Here is a 22,366-nt window from a genome sequence, read left to right as displayed (position 1 = left end):
CTGAACAGTAAAAGAGGTATGCTCAATGAGGTGTCATTTGCAACCAGTGAGGTGCAAAATAGCCTGCAATTTTGGAGGCTGTGTTAAGAATATTTTATGGCTAATAATTTCTTTGTTAGATAACACAATTTCTATATGGAGCACTTCACTCACCATAATAGAGCTACCTGCAAGTGATTTCGCTTTCAGATTTGAATTTAGATTTTAGTTCTACTTTCTGCAACACAAAAGATAAAAGTATGAGGTCTAATCCCACATTAAAATTTTATCGCCGCTACGTGTTGTTCACTTACTCTGCACATTATATTTGCAACAGTCTTTCTTAAAGTGCAAGTTCACATTGATGCTGTAAATTAGAATTTCCTTTTTTCCTAATTTCCTTATTTTACTTAAGCGGAACTACAAGCTTAAAAGCATCCAGTATCGATGGCCTATCCTAAGGGTAGGATTTCAATATAAAATATCAGAAACCTATGTAACCTTTCTCATATGTGACTGGTGTAGAGGAAGGTAAAAAGTCCCAATTGTGATTCTGAACAATTTTATCACACTATACCCCAGATGAGCAAATTACAATAGAATCAAATTTTCCTTGAATTTTACAAAAATTTGAACTCTCTAAAATCCAATCCAATTTTTTTGCAATTTGCTCTGCTGAATTGACTGGCAAAATGGTAAAAAACGTAATCCTTACCTCACCACAGAGCAGTCCAATCCTCTGTACCGCTTCTTTTCACCTACCCCATCACATGCATCCTCTTTGGCCCTTTCACTCTGCTCCAGGGCTCCCACACTAATTAAGCGTCTGATGTCACTGTTCGCTGTGCACTTGCTGCGCATGTTGTAATATCATGACATTATGATGTGTCCAAAGATGGCATGTAATACTGTTACATCAGAGACCTATTCAGAGTGAAGTAGGCCCATGATGCTTGCATGCTGTAGGGGTAAAAAGAATGGGCACGGTGGACCATTTGGCAGGATACATAAGCAATGAGGTGAGTATTAATTTATTTTATTTATATTTTATGTTTATTATCCTCTTAGGTCTTAAAAGATCTCAGAGAGGATTATTGAATTTCAAATTTCAAATTTGAGTGATTTATCTACACCTGTGGGAGTGATAGGATAATATAAAAAATTATGCAATTATTTTAGTTTCCTTGAAAAATTTAAGGCAGTTTATGCATTTTTTTCATATTTTACTACTATTACACAACACAACCAAAAAAGAAAATGTTTGTCTCCTACTGGGCAAAAACCATGTGTCCTATACTAAATCATGTTTGCATATTCCAAATCCAAATTCATAATTGTTGCAACAAGTCAGGAAATTTTGTTATGCATAAGTTTGCACAAATGAATTAAGCACTTGGAAAAGATTGAATCATTTCGTACAGAACAAGTTTTACTCCAACAATTACCAGATCTACATCAAAGTTTTCATAGTAAACAGTATATGAAAATGTAATTGAATAGTAACATTTCAAAACGTCTTGTATTTTAGTAAAACAAACTTACTTAAGCAATGACCAGTACTGTTAAAAGTGCTTCATGCATCTGTTTTTGTGCTTGTGACCAGTCATATGTGCCCGTTGCAAACACCAGCAGTAGTCCCTCTTCATATTGGGATTCCAGCTGCCTTGATATCTGTTCTTGATAGAGCTCTATGTTCGTCACTTACGTGTCCCAATTTGGATGGAAAAAAGGCCAGATGAAAATGAAGGCAATGCATTTTTAATTACATTCGGAAGCCAGGTTGTTCATATGTTTTAAGCATGTTGTCTACTAGTGCAGTATAGTTTTCAGCTCGTATGTTCCCAAGGAAGTTCTGCACTACTAGCACAAATGCATCCCAAGTTGGAGGTTCTAGAGGGTTGAGTTTTATTCTGAGTATGTCATCAGCTTTGTTGATTTTGGGGCCAATACAAATTCTGGCTTTTATATTACCCTCAGTTTGCAGTGTGCTAAACTACTCCATCAAATACTGGAAACCATTTCAATCACAATCAATTGCAACTGCAAATCTTTTTATTAAACCAAGTTTAATGTGAAGTGGTGGAAGATAAACTTGAAGTGGCATGACCAGTGATTTGTGTTGTAAATTGTTGTGACCAACTGTGTGCTTGACTCTGAGAGGCCACTGTCTTATTTTATAATGGCTACTGCCATTACAATTGTTCTATAGGCACAAGAAACACATATGCTTTTTGTACCCTAACTGTAGGCCAAGCAGCAATGCTACCACTTTCAGGTCAGCAAAAATTTTCCATTTATGTTTTGAGTATTTGACCATTTTCAATTTTAACTCTATAGAAGCATAGATTTCTGTTATTCCAACTGCATGAACCAATAGAACAGATAGTTTGTTAGGTGTCGAGTTCCAGCCGCTGCACAGGTGGAATCTCAAACCACCTCTGCTGCGGTCTCCCATTCTCCTCCAGCCGCAGTGGAGCCTGCTCAGCACCTGGCTCAGGCAGATACTGTGCATTTTGTTACTGCAGTCCTTCCAGGCTCAGTCATTGTAACCAGCACTGATCAGTGGCGAGCAGGTGCTCCTTGGACTAAGTCCTGCTTTTCTTCTTCTGAGCATGCCCAAGGGACAACCTCTCATTGGAGGTCGGGGGTCACATGCTCAGGCTCTGTGGCAGCTCCTATTGGACCACTAGGAAGATCCGGAGTGCTTCAGCTATAAAAGGTTCGCATGGCCACACAGCCATGCGCTAGTATAAACCTGTAATTGTGTGTGTGTAGTTGTATGTCTGTTCTTGTGATTGCTCCTTAATCATTCTCATTCCTAGAGTTGTTGAATGTTTGCGAATGTTGGAGCTACCTAGTGTCTGACAGTGCTATCCTTAACACAAGAGAATGATCCTTACTGCACCTAACCAGCAGTGACCGCCAGTGCGGCGCCATGCGCAATTAGAGTGCTTTCCTAACCCTTGTAAGGGTGGCTAGTGGCATCCGCCAGAGTGGCGCTGTATGCACTCTGTGCAGTAATCTTTAATTAGTCCTGACAACCGGTCAGTGTAGGGTGGGAACGCCTACTTGATCTCAGCATCTGACTCAGGGCATCCTCAGGCGCGGGCGCAAAAGCCACCGAGGGTCAGAGTGGGAATAATCACCAGCATAGTGGGGGTGAATTTCAGGCATCCCAATAGCGTCCATCTGCTGCACCCTGTGACTGCTAACAGGGCACAGCGTTTCCTTAGTTTCCCTGCGACTCTGTGAAGCAACAGAGTTCACATCAGTTCATACTGGGTGATGGAACCCGAGTTTAGTCTGGCGTAGTACTGCCAAATAGTGCCGCCCTTACCTAGCAGCAGGCTCCATCTCTGCACGGTGGACCCCGGGCTGCGAACTCACCTTTTATTATCTTTATATTTATTCAGTGCGTTCCACCAGCCCTAGCATATCTTTTCGTTATTGTTGTACAACAAGATGGCTTTCAAACTTGTTTTGACTCCATTCATCAGGAACATGTGTACCATCTATCTCCATCATAAAACTATTTACATTGGTACCGAAAAAGACATTGCTTTTCATTACATAGTATGCAGCTAACTTGATATGTTGATCACGAAAGTGTGAAGCTGTGGTACTTTCCTGAAGTCTAGAGTCAAGCATTTCTGATTTTTATTTTGACAATTACAGATCACTTGCCAGATCACCTAAATATGATTGACTCTTCAAGTGCAGCTGACCCTCTGTTTGAACTGGATGAGGATAAACATCATGCCATTCAGGATGCATCATTTGTGACTTGTTTCCCTTTGACTATACGTCGATTTTAGTAATGCAAAAATAACAGTCTGAATGGTGATTTTTCTACTCATGTCAAACCATTGGCACTGCAACAGCCATTGCTTTCCTTTTAGCATTCAAACTCTGCATTAGCTCAGAGTAACACAGTGCAAAAAACATCAGGGTCACAGCTTTTCTCTTGATCTCCAATTTGACAAAGTAATACTTGTAAGCAATACGCACTCACTTTGTAAGATACTTACGGTGATATTAGGTAGTATATTTGCACATATGTAACATAAATTGTCCAGATTTTTTACATATTTGTATCTATCCATCTTAATTTTAAAAACTGATAACACTATAACAGGTCACTTTGTTGAACAATGTCAAGCTTGCCTTATGTACTTACTGCTGACATCAGTTGATAGACCTGTCTGAGCGCATCTAGACATGTGTTATAACATATCTATTATAATATTTCGAAACTAAAATGCATTAATGTAAGTGAATAGGTTTTGCATGCATAACTTAAAGTCTAGATGTGTCTGGGAAATTTAGACTTCATATTTGGAATTGGCACTTTTAAATTTAGTATAAATTCCATGTGTTTTTCTCAGAAGCCAAATCATTGTTGTGCGGTGTTATTTCACTATTTGTTAATATTTTTAATGTTGTTTTAAAACTGAAGGTTTTTCACAGTAGACACATAGATATTCTGTTTGCATTATTTAAAGAAAAATCAATCTATAAAGTTTGTCCCTTTATAGCATGTTCTTAAATATTATTTAGATTTTTGTCAATTCACCCTATCTGTTTTATTTCAGTTATTCTTTTGGACTCCAAAGAATCACAGGCAGAGCTTGGTTGGACTTCACACCCATCCAATGGAGTAAGTGCTTAATTAATTAATAATATAGCAGATGACTAGTCTATGGAATATTTTGATATGTTTACTTTTAAAATTACAACTTTTAGTATTAACAGTTTCACAAGTGTTGAAAATGTAATTTGTTTTCTAACAGTTAACATTAAAAATTACACATAAAAAATATTATTTATTTTTTTCCAAAGGGTGGTCCGGTACCTAAAATCTCCTTAAAATACCCTACAATAATTCATATCTAGTTAATCCCTAAACATGTTTATCTTTTCATTTCTCTTCCTGTGACATTTTTTTTAAAAGGAGTCTCAAATAAAATGCACAGGAGGCTGAGGGTGCACTCACTTCCCTGCAGCATCTATTGTCCCTGCTGAAACAGAACTTCATCAAGGGGCAGTGTTGTTGTTACTTACTACAGTTTATTGCATTGCTGCCTTCTGAAGATGTCCTTGATCCATGGTCATGGTGATAGAATCTATGGAAAACGTGAGTGCAGCACCAGCACACTAATTTGTAAAAAGAAATGTCATCATGGGGCATAGATAGAAGTAGAGTGCTCGCACTGGACTCACATCTCCCACAACTTCTATCCCTCTGGATCAATTACATTTTCAGAGGGTGGTGATGCAAGAAACTGTAGTGAGTTGATGTCCTGCTCTAGAAGGGGCATTAAGAGGCTGCAGAAAAGTGAGTTCAGCCCCAGCTTCCTGTGATACCCCATTTCAGACTCTCAAATAAAAAGAAGTGAAGTAAAAAAAACACATTTAGGGGATAGCAGGATAGTGAGACGTGTATGATATTGTATAATAAAGCTCATTACAAAAGAGATTAGGGTGTAAAGCTAGAAATTTAGAAAGGACATTTTAGTCATTGGACCATTCCTTTATTTCTATTCGCTTAGAGTGCCATTATTTCTGGGTAGATCTTGAAAATATAGAAACATGAACAGACATCAATTTTCTGCTATAATTATGTGCAGGAATTGCCGTGGAATTGGCAATGTGGAATCTGAACATTAGAAATCCACAACAATTTTCAGTACAATGAATATGGAGTTTCAAATATCCTAATGGCATCAAACCATCATGGAAGTATAAGCATGAAGCAAATTTTCATATGTGAAGCATGTTCAATAACTTACAAAAAGCCTGCAGATTTTCTCTGTGGATTTTCTCTTTGCAATGCATCAGATGAAATTTTTGGAAAATTCTCAGCCAGACCTGTAACAAAGTCTGCATGCAATGCGTGTAGATTTTTCTCAGAATTAGCTCTGAATTTGCAATGGATTTACAGTAAAATTAGTGTGAGAAATGTAGTTGCCACATCTGGACTAATCCTATGATGTTTTAGCTGTAGTGTATGCAGCTTTGAGATTTATCTTGTATTAAAATGGGCCTTTGTGGGATGTATCTAATGAGGGCCATTATGGGATGTATCTGATTATAAAATAGCAATTGAACCTTTTTCTGTGGATACAGTATTTAAAACGTTTTTTTTTGTTTTGGGCCCATCATCTGTCAGACTAAGGTAATTTTACAGTATGCAGTATTTTCTAATATATTTTAGAATATTTTCACCTTCTCTTGCATGATATTTTTTCAATTATCTCTGCAGAGTTATATCTACATTTGCATCATGATTTATAGTGTAATTAAAAAATTTTTTTTAAAATGTATAGTTGAGCCTAATTTCAAAGAACGACCACAAGTCAATATGTGCAGAGTTAAATTTCCTGGTTGCATTGAGTTCAGTCAATACGTGCAGCTCAGCTTGTACTTGTCACCATTAACCCGGTTGAACCTGAGCTGCTCTTGAATCTCTTCCTCTCAGGATAAGCTTCTTTTTATAGTCTAAGCAGTCAGAAGGTTATGACAAATACTTTGAGATGCCTCCAAGGTATATAAAGAGATAAGTAGGAGGTATTCTCTAGGGAGAACATTTTATAGAAAACTGGATAGGGACAGGATCAGTATAAAAGAAGATAGTATTTTATTGTGGAAAGGATTTTGACCTCATAGTAGGTGGCTATTTTTTACTTCTTTGTGAGAAGGTTACAAAAAATGTACACTTTGTAAGATGTAGACCAAGAAGTTAGCATATCAATATCGGTCAGCATTGAAGCATTTGTCTTATGATGTCAACCACTGTTAATGATGTATGTACTACTAGGCAACCCAAAATCACATTGGTAAAATCAACTGTTTGATGGGGTACTAGGACACATAGATGGGGTTGTCTGTAGGAAAATACTTCCTTTAAGGGGGTTGTCCAGTTTCACCATCAGCTCACTAGAAAAAAACCCTATTTAAAATATAACCTTTAATGCGCATAATGAAGTAGAAACACGGCATCTAGATATCCCCTAAATAGAAAAATGCCTTGAATGCAATGGGCTGTAAAATACTAGAGATTCTCTAGTCTCTTTATATTGCTAGCATAATGCCAGTCTAACTAATAGCCACCTGTGCAAGTATGATAAAGTAGATGCAAAGGTAAGCCCATTATTATATCTCACAAGGAAAACCAAAAAATTGCACCAAAAACAGTTACCCTTATAGAAAGTGATAAAATTGTGCTTACATATAGCAAAAGCCTCACTCAGCCGATGTGCAAAAATGAGTGATCTGCCCCTAGATACCAATCTACCTGGATGCCTACCTAGGTGCGGAGGTTGGCACCCTAAGAAAACGAGAATGGAACCCCAGCTCATCCATCGGCTGTCCCTTATCTCCTACTGCACCCTGTAAGACTTTATTCAGAAAGATACGGCCAGATGGCCTGTATTAGCTATATAATGAAATGCTAAGATAATATATGCACAGATATTAAATATATTTAACCAGCAGAAAATCGAAATATGTAAATGTGGAGAAGAGGGGATAGTCAGGCAAACTTAGCCACTCATAACCAATACATAAAATGACTCACTTTCAATAAGGGTAACTGGTTTTCCTTCTGAGGTATAATAATGGGCTTACCTTTGCATCTACTTTATCTTACTAGCAGAAGTGGGTATTAGTTAGACTGGCATTATGCTAGCAATATAAAGAGACTAGAGAATTTCTAGTATTTTACAGCCCAATACATTCGAGGCATTTTTCTATTTAGGGGATATCTAGATGTTGTGTTTCTATTTTATTATACACATTAAAAGTTATATTTTAAATAGGGTTTTTTCTACTGAGCTGTTGTATTTACCCTTGCTATATACTCTATTTTGAAAGACAGTTTCACCATCTGCAACATAGAGAATGCCGTTTTGTAAAAATAAAGATTGCTTATCTGCTGGAGCATTTGCTGCTTCAATGCCACCTCTCCTTTGCGTCCCGTGGATACGTCACTTCATGATCACTATAGCCAAGCATTGGGCTTAGTGATGAAGTCCTGTGATTGGCTGAATTGGACTCTACCATGCCAACAATGATCTGCAGGGAACAGCAGAGTGGCGGCATTGGAGTGCCAAGTACTTCACCAGGTAAGAAATGTACAGTATATTTTGTTATCCTTATGCATAAGTAGTGCTCTCTCAATTTTGTATGAAACCTTAAAATTAAAGAAAGATATTGCCTCCATAGAACAGATGTTCTGGAATTACTATGTGCTATAATGTGAAGAGATTTTTATAAATAGCCTTCGTTGAGGATCATTGAAAAAAGTTAACTCAGAGAGGAGTAGGTCTTTAGATATGAAGAAATCCTTCTTGATCATTAAACAATTTTATTTATTTTAGAACTGTGAGACTTTTCGATTAAAAGAGTAAAATGTTAGGGTATTTGTCATGCAGTCTTTGCTATAGCCATGATTTAAGCAGAAACGAAAGCTTGCCCTTACACAGTATGAAATGAAATGCTAATCCTTAGCACACTGGCTGATAATTTATGCTTCCTATAATGACCTTATGAGTCATCAGTGTTTCATACTGTTGACGGATGATGTACTGTAAGTGATTTCACTAAGATCTAATGCCGTTAGATGATAATTCGAACAAAATTTGGAATCTATTGTAAACCTATCAATTATAAATAAGGTTATTCTGTACTGACATAGAAAAGGATAAAAATGTATTTAACACATTGTCTTTTTTTTCTTATTTTTACCCTAGTGGGAAGAAATTAGTGGTGTCGATGAGAATTACAAACCGATTCGTACCTATCAAGTATGTAACGTAATGGAGCCCAGTCAGAACAACTGGCTGCAGACCGGCTGGATCTTAAGACGTAACGGACAAAGGATTTTTATTGAGCTGAAGTTTACTCTAAGGGACTGTAACAGCATTCCTGGAGTAGTGGGGACATGCAAGGAGACATTTAATCTTTATTACATTGAATCTGATTATGATCTGGGGAAAAACATCAAGGAGAGCAAATATGTTAAAATTGATACCATAGCAGCCGATGAGAGTTTCACCCAAGGGGATCTGGGAGAACGCAAAATGAAGTTGAATACAGAAGTCAGAGAGATTGGGCATCTAAACAAGAGAGGCTTCCATTTGGGATTTCAGGATGTAGGGGCCTGTGTTGCCCTAGTCTCTGTGCGTGTCTATTATAAAAAATGCCTCTCTACGGTGCAAAACCTTGCCGTCTTTCCGGACACAGTGGCAGAGGCCGCCTTCTCGACTCTAGTGGAAGTTAGGGGGACTTGCGTAAATAATTCTGAAATAGACTTGGATAACCCACCCAGGATGCATTGCAGTGCAGAGGGGGAATGGCTGGTCCCTATTGGAAAATGTACTTGTAGTGCTGGCTTTGAAGAAAAGGAAGGTAGCTGTACAGGTAAAACTCAGTTTACAGTCTCTATAGATTTGCTTGATTAATACTTAATTGTGTTAAATGTGATTCTATTACATGAGACAAATTACAAGTGAATGTTAAACTTTGGTAGTTGATTTATCGTCTATAAAGTTAAATTAGCTTGTAAAAACTGATTATTTACTACCGAATACATCTGCTCTGTATAGTTGTGGCGATTAATAATACTTTGCATCATTATATCTCCATTAACATCACTTAGAGGCAGCTATGATAGGGCATACAAGCAGGGGCATGTTGTTCTGTAGCATATTTTTGTCTCATGCCAAGATATCTTGTGTACTTTGCAGCTAAATCTAGTATTACCATAGTAATGTTATTACAATTAAACCGACAATGACTGCCTTATTATGTTGGACAATTAAACTGCATTCTGCAAGCTGGATGGAAAATGTTGTTAGATAAAGCACCCACTGTTAATCTACCTCTCCCTTAATTGGTAGTTATGCCTTTTCTACATACTGTATATTGTACTGTTGCTTTCTAGTATTATGGCCTTATTTTTGTAAATTCCTAAATACTGTTCTTTCGAATATGTGAGAAAATTCAGCCTGCAGGGTTTTAGAATGTAGAAAAATATGCCCCTTCTCATTATGCCCAGCCAAATAGCCAGGTAGGTGAAGTGCCAACCTTGCCAGTCAGCAGTAGAATGTTTCTTGCTTACTTAATTGATCGGGTATGTACATGCCTGTTATACCTCATTTCATGCATTTTAAAAAACTTGGAGTTTCATGTTTAAAAACTAAAGTATTGAAAAGTTAGCTAGTAGATCCTAATGATATGCCTATTGCTAGTGTCCATCTTAGAACCACTTAAGAAAATATTTGGAAATATTGGTGAATTGCAAAAATAGCAATTCAACAGTGTAATGTGCGAAATTACTTCTTTTAACTAGTGTGTGCATTTTGGCAAGTTATTTTACATTATATTATTATCAGCCATGCAGACTTGTCAGTTATATATATATATATATATATATATATATATATATATATATACCGTATATATATATATATATATATATATATATATATATATATATATATATATAACTATTATATTATATATATATATATAACTATTAGTCTGCTTATTGAACTGCAAGGCAAGTATGGGAAATGTTTAGTTCTCCATAGCTGTTAACATCATATTGTTTCTTGATTTCACATTTGGTACAGATGAATTTCTTTGTATATCTTAAGGGTACGTTCACACAGGACTTTTTTGCTGCTTTTTTTTGCTGCTTTTTTTTATGCTAATTTTCAGCTGCTTTTTACAGTACCAGTAAAGCCTATGAGATTTCAGAAATCTCATGCACACACGTTGGTTTTTTGTTTGATCAGTTTTTTCTGCTTTGCTGCTTTTTTTGGACATAGGGCATGTCACTTCTTTCAGCGTTTTTGCTGCGTTTTTGCAGCGTTTTTTCACCCATTGCCTTGAATGGGTGATGAAAAAAACGCTGCAAAAACGCTGAAAAAACGCATGTAGCATTATTTGCTGCGTTTTTTGTGCAGAAAATCATGGCCAGCAGGAAGGGATCTCACAGCCAAGAGCTTAGGGGTGTGGTTAGTGAGGTGTGAAGAGCCATTGTGAGCCATTGTGAGCCATTGTGAGGTGTGAAGAGCCATTGTGAGGTGTCCTGTTTGTGATCTATTGTGAGGGAGTTCCTGGTAGTGAGGTGTGAAGAGCCATTGTGAGCCATTATGAGGTGTGAAGAGCCATTGTGAGGTGTCCTGATTGTGATCTATTGTGAGGGAGTTCCTGGTAGTGAGGTGTGAAGAGCCATTGTGAGCCATTGTGAGGTGTGAAGAGCCATTGTGAGGTGTCCTGATTGTGATCTATTGTGAGGGAGTTCCTGGTAGTAAGGTGTGAAGAGCCATTGTGAGGTGTCCTGATTGTGATCTATTGTGAGGGAGTTCCTGGTAGTAAGGTGTGAAGAGCCATTGTGAGGTGTCCTAGCAGCTGAAAATTGGCATAAAAAAAGCAGCAAAAATCTGCAGCAAAAAAGTCCTGTGTGAACGTACCCCAAAAACGCACCAAAAACGCACCAAAAAAACGCACCTAAATTAGCATTAAAAAAAAGCAGCAACAAAAAGCAGCAAAAAAGTCCTGTGTGAACGTACCCTTAAAGTGGTTGAAACTTGATAAATTTTAAAGATTTAACATCTATAATCTGGGTTGAACTGCATGAGCTGATCAGCAGAGGGAGCATAAAGCACACTGTTTTATCATTGAGCACAGTATTCAGTAAACTCCTTAGCTCTCTCTACGGGTGACTGAATGCAGACAACTTTTAAAGGAAACCCGTTATGATTTCATGTTGCATCATTCATAGGCAGCATGAACCAGAGCCCGGCTAAATAATTACAACAAGGTATATTTTATTCTGAAATGCTTCGACAAATCATACAAAACACACTTTGAAAACCCATCTAGAGGCTATGCATATCAGGTGACTTATCTAAGAAAATGATCCCTGGTTAGCTTCTTCCTGTATAATTGTTTTTGACTCATTGATCTCCTATTGTGTACACACAGTGAGAAATCTATCAGTCAACTCAAGTTGGACAAGTAGAAGCCGACCGGTGATCTGCCTCAAATTAGTCATGTTTCTCCCTGTAGTTTCCGGGCTGGCTTTTCAAAGTATGCTTACACTAAAATGCTGCAATGTTTCATAGTAAACTTACCTGGCTAAAGTCGTGCAGCCGTGGCGTCATTCTTGATGTCCGTGGTTCGGGCAGCATGAATCTAATGACAGTTTACCTTGGATCTATATTTATACTGACCCGAGCTTTACATACGTGAATTAGACCTAGTTAAATAAAAGTTAAAATAATTGGAACTAGTCAAATAAGAGATAACATAAATAAATAATAGAAATGATCCAAATTCATACATCCCTGTTGACCTTTTTGAATATGTTTGTTTTATAGATTTGACAACTGCCAAATCATTTCTTTATAGTGGTTCCAAGATGAAAGTGTACGTTAATATATCCTAAAAATGCATTTGTTTTTTCTAATAGTAATGCTAGAGACAACATAGGCCTTACTCTTAGTAGCGATGTAAATAGTATTGAGAATTCGGAATGTATTTATAGGTAATGTGATTTTTGTTGTCTTGTATTCAATTCATGTATGCATAATCTATTGATTATTGATTGCGTCTAGTAAAATACATATGCAAGTACTGCTTTCAAGTAGTGAATTGAAACTTTAGTCTCTCAATCAGGTTTATGTTTATGATCATTGATTATGAACTCAGTCCTGTTGTTAGTTGACTCTACCTCAGCTGCAATCAGATTTTCAGACAACCTCTGACAGGCATGTTTGTCCACTATTTGTTTACTTGCCTTTATTACCATAAGTAATTCCTTTTGTTATGACCCTATCTTGGAACTCTTAGAGTTTGACCAGGAGACTCAGGGTTTTCGGCTGAATTACAATTATATTATGGGGCCCCACATTTGAAATTATCCCAAAAATATTTAAATCCAATAATTATCTTATTTTATCATACACAAAAGCATGAAGGCTTGATTTATATGGATAACAACTATTCTTGTTGATTGTACTACTTTACACATGCGCTCCTTAAATTGTTGCCCCAGTCTCATCATATAGACACCTGTCATATCGATCTCATTTTATAAAAGGGAAGCCATCTTTAGTAATTTTTTGTTACATATCATATCAACAAAATTATTATTAGAACATAAGTGACATTTTCAGTATAATATCCAGACTGGAAAATATGTCACTTATATTTAAGGAGTACTGTATTTTCTGGCGTATAAGACAACTGGGCGTATAAGATGACCCCCCAACTTTTCCAGTTAAGATATAAAATCTTAAAAGTAGGGGGTCTTCTGATATGCCGTGTCATCTTACAGGGCGGGTGCGGACCAATCTACATATGGTGCAGGGGAGTGGTCCCGATGATGAAGGGAGGGGGCATCTCACAGGGAAGGTGTAAGTGGAGTATCCCCCTATTACCTCATTGTGGCAGCGATGCTCTCTGCAGGTCTCTGTACTGTGGGGTGGCGGTGGCGGCGGCTCCTCTTTCAGCAATGTGGGGGCTCTGTGCTGGGGGCAGCGGTTGCTCTTTGTGCAGTGTCAGGGCTCCGCCGGCATTTCCTCAAAGCCCGGAGGCACTGGCAGCTCCATTTTTGCGATGCGGTGCACTCTGGGAAAATGGCCGCTGGGGCGGTGCATGTTCAGTTTCAGCAGCAATGGAACTTCTGGGGCCTCCAGGCTATGTGGAAATGCCGGTGGAGCCCTGACGCTGCACAAAGAGCCGCCACCACTGCCCCCACCACAGAGCCCCCATGCTGCACAAAGAGGAGCCGCCGCTGCCCCAGCACAAAGACCCACAGAGAGCATCGCTGCCGCAATGAGGTAATAGGGGGATACTCCACTTACACCTTCCCTGTGAGATGCTCCCTCTCTTCATCATAGGGACCACTCCCCCCCACCATATGCACAGTGGGCTGCACCCGCCCTATAAGTCAACACCCGGCATATAAGACAACCCCCAACTTTTAAGAAGATTTTCAGGGGTTAAAAGGCTGTCTCATACGCTGAAAAATACGGTATATTCTTTTAAACTATTATTTCTCTGAATAGTATAATTTAATAGGCAGTTGCTTTATCTCTTAACACACGTGTAATAGAGCTGACTTTGTCAAGATAGTGTAGATCACTGTTTAACAAACTCCAGTCCTCAAGGACCCCACTGGTCATGTTTTCGGGATTTCCATAGTGTTGCACAGGTGAGACAATTCCTGATGCTTTGATGACACTTCCACTACTTGCCAAATACTAAGGAAATCCTGAAAACATCACCCGTGGGGTCTGTGAGGACTGGAGTTTTGGAAACACTGGTGTAGATGAAGCATATTTTGGGACACGACATTGTAATATATTAAAAGTGATTAATGGTATATTCCATATAATGGTCAAACCTTAATATAGCAATCAATATCAGAACAGTGTGAGTCCAACTTTTGTGGGCACCACAGCCCTTTCAAGCAGTTAAAGGTGCGGATCAGCGATCAAATTTTAAAAAAACACAAAACACCATTAAGTTTCCACTTTTCAGTATTCCTAGTATTAAAATGGCATTATCTCAAGGTCAACTTTTTTAGAAAGTTCCCAGCTGCGGTCATAACCCTACATGGTAAAAACAGTCAATGTTACAATTGTAATTTTAGTTACCGATTCTCTCATAGTGAGATAAAACGGAATGGAAAAGCAATTCCTGTGTACAAAATTTGTCTTTATTTTTTTCACATTTAAAAATAAATGGTCTTATTCCATGATCCAAACAAATTGAAAAGTCTGTGTCATTTTGTTAATATTTAGGAAAAAATCATAATAAACCAGGAAAGTTATCCAAGTTATCATATCTGACTAAAGAAGGCTTATTAAAGCTTAGCATTATAGCAAATAGAAAGACAATTCTCCTGCAGAGTTTTGTAAACTACAGAAAACATAACTTGGTACATATCTCTGGTGAATATCAACATGGTCTTGGCTCAAGAAGAGGATTTGGCAATGATTTTTCAGTATTTGAATTCATCCTTTTAAATCTGATTAATATAATGCAAAGATCAGGAAAAGCGTAGTTTGAGTCCTTTTTGCTTCTTCTCTGTTCTAAACTCAATCCTGATGGCTTGCTTTTAATAACCACATTGGGTAATCTTGTTCTGTCTAGTTACGATGAAAATATTGCATGCAAATTAAACCAAGAAGGCAATAAATAGTTTGTTTGTAGACAGTACGTCGCTAAAAACTAGTCTAAAAAGCTATGTAAGCCCTGGGTGTGAAAAACTAAAAGAAAAAAGCACCTGAAAGTCATAAAGATGTGTCATTATTTGCCTTGTGTATTAATTATTAATTACTATGTATTAATAATTAGCTCTTTCTAAAGTGTCATTTAGACAGAGACCTTTTATGACTCAGAGTATTACGGGTATTTTCATTTAATCAAGCCGGAAGACAAAAATAATTTGTACAGTTCAGGCCATGAGCAGTTTTTGCAGCAGATTTTAACACAGCAAACAACCACATGTTGGCAGGAAAAATGCTGTGTAAAATACTCACATTTTGACATGTTTCTTGCATATTTTTTGGTTACATTTTTACCTATGTTTTTCCCATTCATTTGAAAGGTTGAAAAACACTTTAATTAATTGAAATGCTGCAGATTTGAAAATAAAATGCTTTACTATTTCAAATCTGTAAGGAAAAATTAAGCAGCATGCAAATTAGATTTTAGAAATCTCATTCTCTTTGCTCGTATTGTAAAAATCTGTGTTTTCTTAAAAATGCTGTAAAAACACAGCTTGTATACAAGCCCTTACATATTCCAAAATGGAATACAATTGGGAGTGGTGTAGCAAATTGCTATGTATTGGATCAAGAATTCTTTGTTCAAGAACTTCAGTTTATTGGTATAATAAGAGGGGGAAAACTTTTCAAGATGGGTGGTGACTATGGCAGCCATTTTGAATTCGGACATTTTGGATCCAACTTTATTTTTTCCAATGGGAAAAGGGTCAAGTGATACATCAAACTTATTGATAATTTCGCAAGAAAAACAATGGTGTGCTTGGTTTTAACTTAACTTTATTCTTTAATGAGTTATTTACAAGTTTATGCAACCCTCTTCTCCCACTCTTGACACACTGGTAGCAACACTGGAGAAGAAATGCTACCACAGGCTTCCAGTATCTGTTGGTATCTGTTGTTTCAGATGCTGCATATCTCGTATCATAAGGTGATTGTCTATAGTGTGAAGATTCGAGATGTGAAGCATCTGAAACAACGGACCCTGGAAGCCTGCACTAGCATTTCTTCTGCAGTGTTGCTATCAGTGTGTCAAGAGTGGGAGAAAAGGGTTGCATTGACAATCCAACACAGTGGGCAACACTTTGAACATATTTTAAAAGTGTTAAATAGACTGACCCTGAGAAAGAAGGCAGCTCTGCCTTTGAAACATGTTGGTCAGTTTCCTGGATCTTCTGTTGCCCTGTAGTTTGTGTGATGTCACACGCTCAGGAAGCTTGCTGGTTTTACTTTCACTTTCACAGGCATCCAGGGAAAGCAGCTGGCGGAGCTTAACCTGGCTCTGTCTGATTAATTGCTGTCCTTCTGTACTGCTATCTACATCTGCAATTCACAGCAATATATCTGCAGATCTGCCAGCTCACACAGGACACATTCCACTGAAAGGTAAGGGCTCCACTGCCTGTCTTACTATAAAAGGGATCTGTGTGCTAGTAGTGTTGTTACCATCTGGGGCTAGGAATTAATTTATTTACTGGATGGCCAGAAGATTACTATATACATTTTTTTGCTTATCAAATCTACTTAGCTTGTTTTTTTCTTTCTATTCTCTCTTGGAGTGCCATCTGGGGCTAGTATTTGTCTTAAGGCTGAGTCACACATAACGATATCGTTAACGATATCGTTGCAACGTCACGCTTTTGGTGATGTAGCAACGATCCCGCTAAAAATCTTGTAATGTGTGACAGCGATCAACGATCAGGCCCCTGCTGGGAGATCGTTGGTCGATGGGAATGATCAGGGTCCTTTTTTTGGTCGCTGATCACCCGCTGTCATCGCTGGATCGGCGTGTGTGACGCCGATCCAGCGATGTGTTCACTTGTAATGTGAGTATGTACTGTTTTTTTAACTTTTACAATGGTAACCAGGGTAAATATTGGGTTACTAAGCGCGGCCCTGCACTTAGTAACCCGATGTTTACCCTGGTTACCTGGGTGCTGCAGGGGGACTTCGGCATCGTTGAAGACAGTTTCAAGGATGCCGAAGTCGTTCCCCTGATTGTTGGTCGCTGGAGAGAGCTGTCTGTGAGACACCTCCCCAGCGACCATATAACGACTTACCAACGATCACGGCCAGGTCGTATTGCTGGTCGTGATCGTTGGTAAGTCGTTTAGTGTAACGGTACCTTTAATGAAAGGCTACCAGTCTCTATGTATTCTTTGTTCATTGGACCCATTTTTGTTTGCTCTGTGATATTCTCCCCTGGAGTGCGGCCAGTCTATTTAACACTTGTCTATTCTTCTATAAGGGTGACACCCACCCCTTATTGACCTTAGCAGCTGAGGGGATTCTAAGGGTATGTGCACACATCAGGATTTCTTGCAGAAATTTCCTGAAGAAAACTGGAAATTTTCTGCAAGAAATCCGCATGTTTCTTTTTGCGTTTTTTCCCGTTTTTTTTGCTTTTTTTTAGCATTTTGCAAGCGTATTTTTCTGTCCTCTTGGTCCAATATTTAAATATAAGAAAAATCTCACCTTTTTTCAAGATATTTAACTATTTTATTTTTTTATTCATTCTGAGAAATTCTCAGAAAGTCTGTTTATGCTTTTATAACTAATAAATACACCAAGTGAGTATCAGAGTGCTATCAATTTATTTTCATATTTCAGAAGATACTTATTCTTTTATCCTCTATCTTATCAACTAAAAGAAATTCCTGTTTTCAAGTTTCGGAATTATAGGAAATTAATATGAAATGAATAGCCACTTTTTTCCTAGCAATTGAGACATTAATGAAGGATGAATAAAGAGAATCTCGAGAACAGTGACATATAATTTACACTATAGGATCTTATTTGGGAATTGACTAGAAAAATGAGATTCACGTTAAGGAAAGAACTCATGTAAAAAAAGACAAAAGTAGTGATATAATTTTTTGGCAGCTTCCAAAGTTTAGAAAATGTGCCTAATCAAGGAGAGTCTGTTCACTAAAAGCTTGTAAATATTCAATTTTGGTTAGTTAATGAATTTATCATTCCTATATTACTTTTGCCATTTTTGACACAAAATTATTTATCATCACACATCAAAATCATTTATGATCTTCTCATGTACAGCACCATGGAATCAATGGTGCTATATAAATTATTAATCATAATAATAATAATAATAATAATAATAATAATCACACAGATTTTTCTGACACACTTTTCCACACTATTTTTAATACATGTTATCACTGGAGCAACACAGAAATATTGAATCCTTGCTTGTAAGGCATATCCAACTTAATTTCAACCTTAAGATTTAGAGATGAGTGGATGTTCCAAGCTGTAAATTTGGGAAATCATGCAGTAACTTTTTGTAAATTGAATGTTCCATGTTATGCACTGGGGTCACTGTACACCTCACACCATAGTGAATCTAGGTTGTAAAAAAATAAAATAAACGAGCTGTTGACTATGAGGAAAACCCTTCTTAATCACCATATTCTTCTTTGCAAATGAGTAACACCCTGTACTCATCTTCGGTTCCGCTGTTGTGTCACGTGAGCCCTGCAGCCAATCAGTGGCAACAAACTGTTCGATTTACTTTGACTTCCTTTGGAAGTCAGAGAGCAGCAGCGGCCTCAACTCTCCTGGATTTCAGTTTTCTCCAAAGGAAGTGATAGTGAAACGGTCCATTTTACCCATACCCTGTCATGTTCATTCTACTCAGCCACTTTTCTCCAGGTCCTGGCTTCCAGCTTGTCTATGCCTTTGACGTCACTGTGAACCGCATTGTCACTCAGTGAAGAGCATCATAACATCGTGACATCATGACATGTGGCTTGATGGCTCGGCATGCAGGGACGTCAGAGGCCTAATCATGCCAGAAGTCTTGGCCTGGAATAACAAGGCCAAAGAGGATGCACATAACGGGGGAAGAGGAAAAGAAAATGAACAGAGAGCTAAGGAGGCAGCAGAGCAGGTCAGTGGTGAGGTGAGTATTATTTTTTTTTAAACTGTTCACCTGGCCCTCAGTGATTCAGCAAAATGGCAGCCATAGCTGACCACCATACTGGTGAGTTTGTGTGGAGAAAATTACAAATAAAAATGCATTCTGAATACATGATTTTTTGATGAATTTTAAAAATTCAGTTCATCGCTCCTTACATTTTATTGAACATAAATACTTTTCATTCTATGTGTGTAAATTTTAATTTGGCCATACCATATACATATTTTGGACTTTACTACATTAGACTACATTATGATAATAAGAGTAGAGTTAAATAGGTTGTCCCATTTCAGAAAATTTTTAACCCCTGTTGCAGTTTGTTACACAATAACAAAGTGCTCTTTACTCACTGTGCCGATCTCAGCTCTGAGTCTCTGATGGTGCTTCCGATGTAAGGTGTTGGCTGAGGCTCTGACATCACATTGAGAGTCTTGTAGCCAATCAATAACCTCAGAATCACTGCCCATGTAGACGTATTGTCCTACTCAGAGATGCTGAGTTCACTGATTGGCTGTGGCACTGTTCATGTGACATAATTGCTGCAACTAATACCGCACACCAGGTGCAGCTCCAGAGACTCAGTGCCAGACTCAAGGATGGTGAATAGAGAGAGGTTTGTTATTTTATAGCAAACTACAACTGGGTTAAAGATTTTCTGAGATAGTACAACTTCTTTAATCTTTCAAGGAAAGGAAGCAAGGGTTGTAAAATAAAAAATTGCATTATGTATTTTATTTTAATGCAATACATGCTATTTATGAATAAAATAAATAAATATATATGTATCTCTTAAAAAAATATAAATAAAATCTATGCCATACAGGGCATTGTTCAACAGACAAGGTGTTAATCAGATGTTCTGAAGTAATAAAATGTAAAATATGCTACTGAAATATTTATAAAACAGTTTGCATAAGTTAATGTCAGTTTAATTAATGGTGTGTAGAAGTATAATTAAAGTTATCAAAGATATTAAATTCTAGTAAGAAGTGATGATTAAAACTGAGACACTGTATTGATCAGCAGAGATAATTAATATGGATGCTTTTTAATTTACGTCTCGCAATTCCCGTGCAGTTTTTGTTGTTTTGAAGTCGAGTTGCTATATTTTGTTCTCTAAATATAAAAAGTGAAACTCAATTAACCATTTAGCACTGTATTTAAATTACCTGCAATCAATATTCCACAAAACTTTCGGAACAGTAAATTTTCAAAACATTCTAATGCAATAATCATTACATGTTTAAATTAGGTATATTTTGTCAAGTCTCCATTTGTATAAATTTTATCTTAAAATAACTGAACCATGACTTTCTATTGCTCATCATCTGGGTAGGGGCTCATGCAGAAGAAAAAGCCATGTGCACGGAACTTGTCAAGTCACATCACCTAAAAGCATTAGCCTTCTATCAGTAGTAAAGCATAACAGCAAAATATATGGCCACCACCACTACTCATATCAATGGGACAGTTAGTAAATGTGAATGGCGAAAGAAGAAAGTCAGAACATGAATACTTGGAAACCAACAAATAGATGATGCAAGACAGAGTGAAAAAACCCCTAAATAATTAAAAGCCTTTAATGTCCTGTTGTAGTGGAATCCATACAAATTTTTGTACATGATTGTTCTTTACACCCAAGACAATCAATATGCCACTGTAATGTGACTCTATGAGGCAACACCTGTAATACATCATGTCACAGATCAGAGGTACAATTAGAGAGACATTGTAATATGGGTCCATTTGCGAGTGAAGAGTTTCAAACTGAGTCTAAGAACACAAAACGTTCATGTCCTCATTTGGCACTCTTCCTCCAGGAATCCCGGCTGGGTATGCAAATGGAAGTCATGTTACTATTTTAAATGGATTGAAATAAAGCATTTGAATTCTACCTACTGAAGCTGGATCTCTTCACTTGCAAGTGTTCTTCACGGCATCTGGCAGAGACGTGATCCGTGCTTCAGTTAGTAGAGTTCCATTGGGACCGACTAGGAGTGAGCTGAATGATCTTTACTTTGTCTCAAGCATTGGTCCATACCATGAGCATAAGGCCTAAATCAGATAGATAAATATAGCAGTGCCATGACTGTCTTAATTGCACCTTTATTCAAAATTAGTCAATATGGGTGTTTCCCATTAAAAAAAGGCATCAGCTTTCACAATATAAATTTCACATATTATTAAAAGGATTTCCTAGACCTGATAGGAATCATGAAAATCCATTTCAGAATAGCAGTGTGATCCTTTTTGAAAAATCGGTGATGGCCTCTTGGCATTGCAGCTGGCCTTTATGACAGACCTTTTTTGAGATGCAAAATCATATTGTTACCTTCATTCCATGAGTCCATACAAATATGGCTATAACAAATTTATAGTTTCATTTATGTTTTATTATTTTTTACAGGCTTGGAAAAAAAATCATTTTTCTTGCATCATCAAATTCTAAGAGGCATACGTTTTCCGTTTTCTGCGGAGCTGTACGAAGGCTCATTTTTTGTGAGACAAGCTATAGTTTTTATTGTTTCCATTTTGTGACACATGCAACTTTTGTATTACTGTTTATTTACACACTTATTACACTTATTACAAGATAAGGCTAGTGTTTTTTTTTAAAGGGACTCTGTCACTCCCTCCAGCCGTTATAAACTAAAAGAGCCACCTTGTGCAGCAGTAATGCTGCATTCTGACAAGGTGGCCCTTTTAGTTATTGGTGCAGTCAAAGCAGAAATAAAGCGTTTTATAATTTCGCAAAAATACCTGTCTTTAGCCCTGGAGGCAGGTCTTAAACCCCCTGCTGCACACGCCACACTGCCGTCACTCAAGGCTTCTTTGGCGCTGGGCGCCGCCCCCTCCATGCTGTTTTCAAATCAAATTCTGCACCTGCGCTGTTTTGTTCTGCCTGGGGCAGGCGGAGTGAGCGCTGCCCGTCTGACCTCAGATGCAGTCTCGCAGACTGCGCCTGTATGGCCACACAACTTGTGAATCCCAGCCCCGCACTGTGCATAATGCATAACACACTGCGGGGCTGGGATTCACAAGCTGGGTGGCCGCACAGGCGCAGTCAAGAGTAGGAGAAGAGGGATGAATTGACAAACCAACACAATAGACAGCACTATGAACACATTTTATAAGTGGTCAT

At 37.7% G+C, this 22,366-nt stretch overlaps 1 protein-coding gene across 1 annotated transcript in view; it reads left to right on the top strand.

Moving 5' to 3' along the window:
* EPHA10 (EPH receptor A10) overlaps positions 1 to 22,366 on the top strand; it is a 1,320,108-nt gene that overhangs the window by 117,417 nt on the left and 1,180,325 nt on the right. The window contains exons 2-3 of the mRNA XM_077295896.1: positions 4,572 to 4,636; positions 8,730 to 9,399. Coding sequence (XP_077152011.1) covers positions 4,572 to 4,636; positions 8,730 to 9,399 — 735 coding nt within the window. The remainder of the gene's footprint in view (positions 1 to 4,571; positions 4,637 to 8,729; positions 9,400 to 22,366) is intronic.

This window comes from Ranitomeya variabilis, chromosome 3 (assembly GCF_051348905.1).
Source record: "Ranitomeya variabilis isolate aRanVar5 chromosome 3, aRanVar5.hap1, whole genome shotgun sequence".
Lineage (NCBI taxonomy): Eukaryota > Metazoa > Chordata > Amphibia > Anura > Dendrobatidae > Ranitomeya > Ranitomeya variabilis.
This window is presented reverse-complemented; position numbering and strand designations above follow the sequence as displayed.